This window comes from Lissotriton helveticus, chromosome 2_1 (genome assembly GCF_964261635.1).
Source record: "Lissotriton helveticus chromosome 2_1, aLisHel1.1, whole genome shotgun sequence".
NCBI lineage: Eukaryota > Metazoa > Chordata > Amphibia > Caudata > Salamandridae > Lissotriton > Lissotriton helveticus.
This window is the reverse complement of record NC_136059.1, coordinates 1,519,045,503-1,519,053,393: the sequence shown is the minus strand read 5'-3', so window position 1 is coordinate 1,519,053,393 and position 7,891 is coordinate 1,519,045,503. Positions and strand designations below refer to the sequence as shown.

Below are 7,891 nucleotides of genomic sequence, written 5' to 3'. Positions count from 1 at the left end.
TCCGACAGAGGAGTAGGGGGGAGCGGAAGAGGAGGGAGGGCGAGTAGCTAGGGGACAGCCAGAGAGTCAGCCATATTGTGAACGGCTCCACCAGTATTTACAACAAGTCAGGTCCCGGGCCATGCTGTGATTGGCTGACGTCATGGGGGTGTCCCGGGCCGGCAGCCAATCACAGCGCGGCCCGGGAAATGACGTCACTGGGGTGTCCCGGGCCTGCAGCCAATCACAGCGTGGCCCGGGACACACGGCAACAAGGGGCGGGGCTTAAAAAAAGCCTCAGAAACGCCCCCCGAATCGCGTTTTCCCCGAGAAAGCGTGATTGACAGCCTCTGTCTCCCAATGGCTAGCCTCCATTTATGGAGCTAGCCAATGAGAGACAGAGGCGGGTCATCGATCACATATACAACTCAAGAGGTTTTTTAGCGCATGCGCACTACGTGCGCACTTGCAGGCAAAATCTAAAAATGGATAACAACTGGAAAGAAAAAAATAATTGCCAAAGTAAAGTACTGGCCCACCAGCCTGGCAGTGAAGTGCACTTTTTAAGGCAAATTTGCCCATGTGATTAGGAAAAATGTCGTTGCTCACAGTGCAAGGTGGTTAGTTGACTTCATGGGCTGCTGCTTTACCCCATGCTATTTTATGTGGTGAGTGGAAGCAGAATGTGAATGATAGCGGAACAGACCCAGGGATGAAGAAGGTTGAGTTAAATTCCCCTCTACATGTGTATTGTTTATTTATGGAAATTAATTTCATAAGGCTAATGAAAACCTTGCCAAACCTTAAAATGAAAAGGGGGTTAGCTGGGATTCATTTTCCTGCAGGATCTGAAGAAGGACAGATCTCTGGTGTTCTTTTGCTGTATTTATTGTTTCTACCGTCCCATGTTAAGATGAGAGAGATCTAGGGGCATGTGTGTGTGTGTGCGGGATGGTGGGGAAGGGACGGCAATTAATAGAATCTGCTATGGCTGCATAAAATGCATTAAAAGGGTTCAGTAGGTTGTAAGACAAGGATCCTCTGTTCTATATAATCATTGTACAAATCTTTAAAATGGGGAATGGATGAATTCCAAGACACCAGCAAGCAGAGAGACTTGCAGTTTATGTACGTTGTACTTAGTGAGTTCTTTTAGGCTGTCCTTTCACTGTAGGCAACAACATACCCCTGTTAAATAACGAAGCTGAAAAGGAAATATGGGTTGTGAGCTGAGATTCCTTCTGTGCTAGAAGACACCACAAGCCAGTAAGTCTTGTTTATTTGAGGCCTCAAACATATTGCCATGTGTTACGTAGGGTCCCGGGCTCACCGTGCCACTGGATTCAAGCTATCCTGCCTGAAGGGGGGTGAACCCCGAAACCGGTCCTAGGATGCTTGTTTCCGGTCCTTGGAGGACCTGGCTTAGCAGTTCAAGCTGGACTGTTCCAAAGTGACACAGGGTCAAGACTGATTTGCATATGGCCAGGTCTAAACTGGGGTGGCATGGTGAGCAAAGAATGATTGATTTAACCCAGATCTCTTGACTGTGGGTGAATGTTTTGATTTGTTCTGCATTCGGTCCATCAATTGTGTGTCTTTTGCTAAATCACAGCAACGGTTCATGATTAGACAAGGTAGGTTTAAAAATCACATAGTGTTGAGCAGTGTGAAAACATTTCTGGCCTAAGACCACACAGAATATGTCAAGATCACTTTAAGTGCAATTAAATTTGAGATTACTAACAAGGATATTGCGAGTACAAAATGAATACACATTAGATGGAAGAAGTGCCATTGTATCATACCCCACCCCTAGCCCCGCCCACAGGCCACACCCATAACTCAATTTGATGAGTACCTGCACTTATTTTTTTCAATTTAAAGCACTGGTTTTAGCAAGTAAAAGAGGGGCATCAGTGTCAGACCCAAAACATGCCGCTCTCTTGTTCTTGTGGTTTGAGTGGTGTTGAGTGGTCTGCCATTTATTGAAGTATTATCCTTCTACCTGTGTTTGGTACTCTTTTGTAACATGCACACGTCACTTTTCTCTTGTAACACACTGTTTGCTATCTCCTACATTTTGTTAGCTTTAGATATTTGCACAAGTGCCACCATTGCCTACGTAACGTTTGTTCTTGTGCGTGTCTGCCATTTATTGCAGTACTATACCTCTACTTATACTTTGTACGCTTTTGTAACTTGCACACGTCACTTTTTTTCCTCCTGTAATGCACCGTTTGATACCTCTTGTATTTTGTTTGCTCACAATTGTCACTTTTACCTCATGTAACTTAACGTTTGCTTTTGTAATTTGTTCACTTTTAATGTTCTCATGTATCAGTTCTGTTCCTATTATGAAGCGCTCTGACGTCCGCGCTATATAAAAACGCATACATTAATAAATAAAAGTGAAAGAAGAAACCAGACGTCAAAACACTTTTGTTGATGTTTGTTACTGGAACTGGTATCGTAATCACGCGTGTGTGAATTCCACTAAACCACTCCATGCCCTCGTAAGAGTATGTTCAATCTCAGCCGTCAGCCCTGTGTCCCGGGCTCAGCGGCAGCGCAAGAGTGGGAGCAGTGTTCATCCTTCGAGCGTGCTTCAACAAGAATAACAAATACACCCTTTGACCCTGTGCGGGAATTGAACGCTTCTTTTATGCGCATACAGTTCCAGAACATCTGTGCAGCATAGCTTTTGTGCTGTGTGACCTCTGTAGGGTTCTCTTAGACTCGGCGCAGGCGCGGAAGTAGTGTTCATCCTCCGAGCTTGCTTAACAAGAATACGAAATACACACTTTGACCCTGCGCTCCTGTTGGATACTTCCTTTTTGCGCATGCGTGTTCAGCTTCCGAGCATCTGTACAGCATAGCTTCTGAGCCGTATGACTTAAAGAGTTCTCTTAGTAACGGAAAGCTGGATTGACTCTCCCAAGACTATTGTCGAGCAGGGACACGTTGATAGGTGTTTGGTACTTTTCATTCCAGTTGGCAGCCTGAAATCGATTAAAGAAATGACCCAACAGGATTCAGAAAAGGTGAGTTGTGCCTTGTTAGAAAGTGACTCCAGTGAAACAATTGTAGTTAAATTGTTAGTATCACATACTGTAAATTGCAAGTCACTGAGGAATTCCATGTCCATATATAGAAGAAGAAAGCTAAGTTCCTTTGTAAAGTCATGGAACTCTGAGCTGACTTGCAGTATTCTTTTAATATACAATAGAGTATTCTGTTCCTTATGATATATGAGCACACTGTCACCCTTCCCATAAACTTCTTAGATCCTTGGTGTCTTGCTCTTTCATATCAAAAAGATAGAATGGTTGGAAACAAGAAAAACAGATTCTGTAGTAAAAAATTAAACACATCAAAAAGCAGCTGGTATTTTGTTGCAAAAAGATATTAGAATCAGTTTATAAGGAAAAGATGTTGTAGCTTAGAAGATAGAGAAACATGTAGATTTTCTATACTTTCTTAACTGACTTATAGCACGGCAGAAAATAAACCAGTTGCCATGAATGTCTCATTTCTGCTCAGCAGTGTTCATTTTAGATAAACAGACCAAAATAATAAAAGCCAGTCCTGCTTCTGCTTGCTCTGGCAGCAGGCCTTATAATGTCACAACTCTACTATAATAACTTATAACAGTTAGACAGCTCCAGTGGTTTCTTATTACAGGTGACTATAGATGTCATAACTTGACATTAAAGAAATAAGGGAGTTGCTTTTATGCAAGAATTACAGGCTCCCATGTATTCTGGTTATTGCTGTATCTTTTTGGAAGAGTGCGAGTTGTAAATGTGAGTGATGGGTAGACGATTGTTCCTACAATTGCTTAGCTGAGCGTAAGCTTTGGAGTGGAATGAAGAAGAGCGACAGATAGTTATGCATATGATCATGCTTACCATCATTGTGGAGAGAAGAGGTTTTGATTTTTGGGTCGGAGTTGTTAGGACCCACATTATAAATCAGGACCACTGTCCCTGTTTTCACCACTGTGCCCTTTAAATGGCTGTGCCGAGTGATGACTAGGACGACGTGCTCTGTGACAGTCCGCTGTCTAAAGTGCAGCTGCAAACTCGTGCCTGTCCTGGGGGAAGCGCATCAGTTAGAAGGCAGACCAGCTGCTTCAAGCCCTTTGCCCACTTTCACTGTGCAGGCAGCAAACCAGCCTCCACTTTAAAGGCACACAAACATTTCCCTTGCAAGCAGGCACAGTGAGTGACAGTAACCAGTGCTATAGTGGCACCCACATTACAAATGAGCCGGAAATAGTATGAAATTGACTGCAAAAGATCCAACATTTAATTGACAACATTGTTGTTGAATTGCTTAATCAGAACTGCATGAACAACTGACCATGATTGACAAGATGACTCCAACTATATGGGTAAGGAGCTGTACAGGTATCCCCTACCACTATATCTCACTTTGCCAATGGCAAATTGGGAAAGAAGCCTTTTAGTTCGATTAAGGTCGGGAACCGTAAGATGCCTATTGAGGTTCCCCTTGGGATATTGGCCAAACTTAGAATATGTACCATGCCCTTGTGATGGAGTGAGCGCTCAGAACGATTTGCACTTTCTCTTTTTCTGTAAATATTATTTAAAATATGTAAAATGGTTTTTAACTTTGTTTTTTAAAAAATATTGACCCCTTTCTTTGGGGGAATCTTATCAGATGCTGCTTTCCTTGGAGACTAAAGAAATAGTTTTCCGCACCAGCACTTTTTTGAGACTTGCTGTTCGAGCCCGTAAAATGATGGATAATCCTTGATTTTTCTGCTGTATATTGATTCTTATAACTGTCTGACGCCTATTTTGTAAAGTATTTATACGGATTTTAGATTGTATAAATGTGACATGCTTTTATGAATTCTTGGAATTCGAATAACGTTTTTGAAATGAAATGAATGACAAGATGACTCATGATGAAGTCCCAGCCCGCCTTGGTTCAAACATTTCAAACCATGTGCCGGAGGGTGTTTCTGAGAGGGAAGATTAGTTTTTATATGCGCCTAAGCCGCTGCTCGGTTATGCATAATTCTGAAGCTCAATGAAGAGAAGAGCTTCTAACTATACAACTGCTGCCTGAATTTGGAGCATTGAATCCTTAAGGAATTGCAGTTTGAAGTTGCTGTTCCTATCCAGCTGGGAGTGGTGCTGCAGAGCTGCTAGAGGTGATGAGCGGCTAGGCGAAGTTAGGTTTCTGCGGGTCCCATTGCAGCACTGTGGAGAAGATCAGCAGAAGGGAGTTCTGTTGACACAGATGGATAGGTTAGTGCTATCAGCTTAGCTTTCCCCTGATGAGAGGGTACCATTAGCGTGCCCCACTCTGATCCAAGAACTGTACATGCAGTGGGATTGAATGAGATTGGCATTGATGATTGCGACGAGTTCTAGGGCTAAGTGGTCCAAAGATGTAATGTTTTTGTGGGCGAGTCTGGTAAAAGAAAAATGCAGAATCTAGACAGCAATTCATAAACTTGAGACAGATTCATCATCTTATCACACCAAGCAAATGTAGCTGATATCTATCTTTGAATTGTGTGGTGGCATTGGTTTTGCTATATGTAGTTTGGTCAGTTAGACCAAACTACATATATAGCAAAACCAATGCAGGGCAATTTTACACAGAAGATCGACAGAGGTGTAAAACACAGTGCGCTCACTGATCTACCACAATAGCTTTGTTAGTGGGATAATAAAATTGCGGTGCAACACCAGTTTTCCACTTTGTTATATACACCACGGAGGAACTAATGGCAGTTTCCTCAGCTTAATAGAGAAATTATTGTCAGTCACACAAAAGGTGATTGGAGGAATGCTTGCAAATTGCATTACCACTGACAATTGCTTGGGGGAGCATTGCAACCTATTGTTTTCCATCGACAGACCTACTCTAGATAAAGACCCCTCCTTATGCTAATCAGTACTGTGCCTGCTTCTCCTAGACCCCATCCCTCCCGAACTGTTAGGTGAGGCCCCTTCAAGAAGTTAACATTAGCCGTCCCAGACCGGTTTCTGCCTTGCTAGGCCTCCTCAGTGAAGCATCGTTTGGCTCCTACTGCACTGTGAGGAAGGGATCCTTGCCTAGGCATACCCTCTACCACTTAGGGCATTACATCAGTCACATAAAATGTGATGGGAGGTTTGCGTGCAAAGTGTCTAACAGCTGGCAATCGCTCGGTTACCATTCTATCTCATTGTTTTTCACCCACTGTGTCAATCTAGACAAAGGTCCGCCTTATACAAATCAGTAATAACCCTGATCCTCTTGGGAACCACTCACCCTGAACTGCTAGATGACAACCCCTCCAGAAGGGAGCACTAGCTACCCGGACCAGTTCAGGTCTGGTTAGGCCTAGTGAGTGAGTTATAGCTTGGATGAGCAGGGAACCCATGGCCATTCAGGGCATTACATCAATGAAATAAAAATTAAAAGGAGGAATGCTTGTAATAGTCTAACCATTGACAATTGTTCGGGATAGTATTCAACCACTGTTCTCCTCCCACTGAGTCACTCTATATAAAGGTCTGCCTTATGCAAAGCAGTACTGACCCTGATACTCATGGGAACAGCTAATCAAAAAACGCCAGGCGAGGGCCCTTCCAGAAGGGAGCACAAGCAACCATAGACCGGTTTGACCTTGCTAGGCCTTGTTTGTGAGTTGTGTCACTTGGACCCTGTGATACAGTGAAGAGGGGATCCACATCTGACATACCCTTGCCCATTTCGGGTGTTACATCAATCACACAAAAGATGATGGGAGGAATGTTTGCAGTTAGCTTAAGCACTGGCAATACAAACCATCATTTTGATAGGCTGAAGAGTGAAGTAATCAAGAAGCTTTGTTTTTACTTTTCATTTGCACCAAAATGTAATTTTGCTCTTACGTGTGCTTGTGCTCCTATCTGTGACTTTGTCCCAGAACATGCATTTGTTCATACCTGTGTTTTGTCTGTTACTGGTGATAGAAGATACATCCAATCTGTAAGCCTGCTATTACTAAGTACTGTGTTTCAGTCCTTGTCTCATCCATAAGTATTCAGCTGCTATTCTCAAAACCCTCTTCTACAGAACCTGCACAAAGCTTTATGAAGTCATGTATGCCATTCTCCGTTTATCACTACAACTGTCAAGATTCACAAATCTGTAGAACTGTACACATTTGTGATTTCCTCCAGCATACATTTATATACACTCACACACCTCTTTCACATTAATGTTATATTCTTTCCCACTCACCAAATTGGCGATCATGCAAACCATCTTCTTTTCTCCATAATCATCTTCTCAAGTCTCAGTCTCCTTGTCTAAATTGTTCATAAACACTTGATTTACAGAGTACCACATCTCCTTTTGCTTATTAAATGCCCTTTCACAATGCCATAAACGACCAATGTCCCTGATGATGTTGAGGCGCTCATGCCACTATTACACTTGATAGCTATTGCTTGGATATGAATTGATTCAAAAGACTAAGACACACCATCAGCTCTCCACACAATACATCACTTTCTCTCATGCATGTCACAAAACTTACATATAGGTGGTAGTGATGTTGGCCTCCTCATCAGCAAATCTCTCATAACTATCCCTGCTTGAGCCTGCGCCATCTACTATTGAATCCAGATCCATCAAGGCCTACATGATGGAAATCTTTCACCCTACTAGCACTGTTGATTAATTTTCAATCATTTTAGACAGTCTATTAACAAAAACTGCCACCATAACTGTAGTTGATTTTCAATCTTTATTTCAACAATCTAACTTCTTTGACACGCTTTACTCAGTTTCTCTCCAACCATTTACATGTACTCACTCTCACCCCAGCCACACTCTTGGTAAACACTTGAAATTATCCTCATCCCAAATCCTAAGCGTGTGAGGTTGGGCACCCAAAATA

General features: G+C 42.7%; 1 protein-coding gene across 1 annotated transcript in view; it reads left to right on the top strand.

The window, feature by feature from the left end:
• Positions 1–2,815: 2,815 nt before the first annotated feature.
• LOC144818745 (uncharacterized) overlaps positions 2,816–7,891 on the top strand; it is a 220,113-nt gene continuing 215,037 nt past the window's right edge. Inside the window, exon 1 of the mRNA XM_078676449.1 lies at positions 2,816–3,020. Within this exon, the coding sequence (XP_078532575.1) occupies positions 2,997–3,020 (24 nt within the window). The 5' untranslated portion in view covers positions 2,816–2,996. The remainder of the gene's footprint in view (positions 3,021–7,891) is intronic.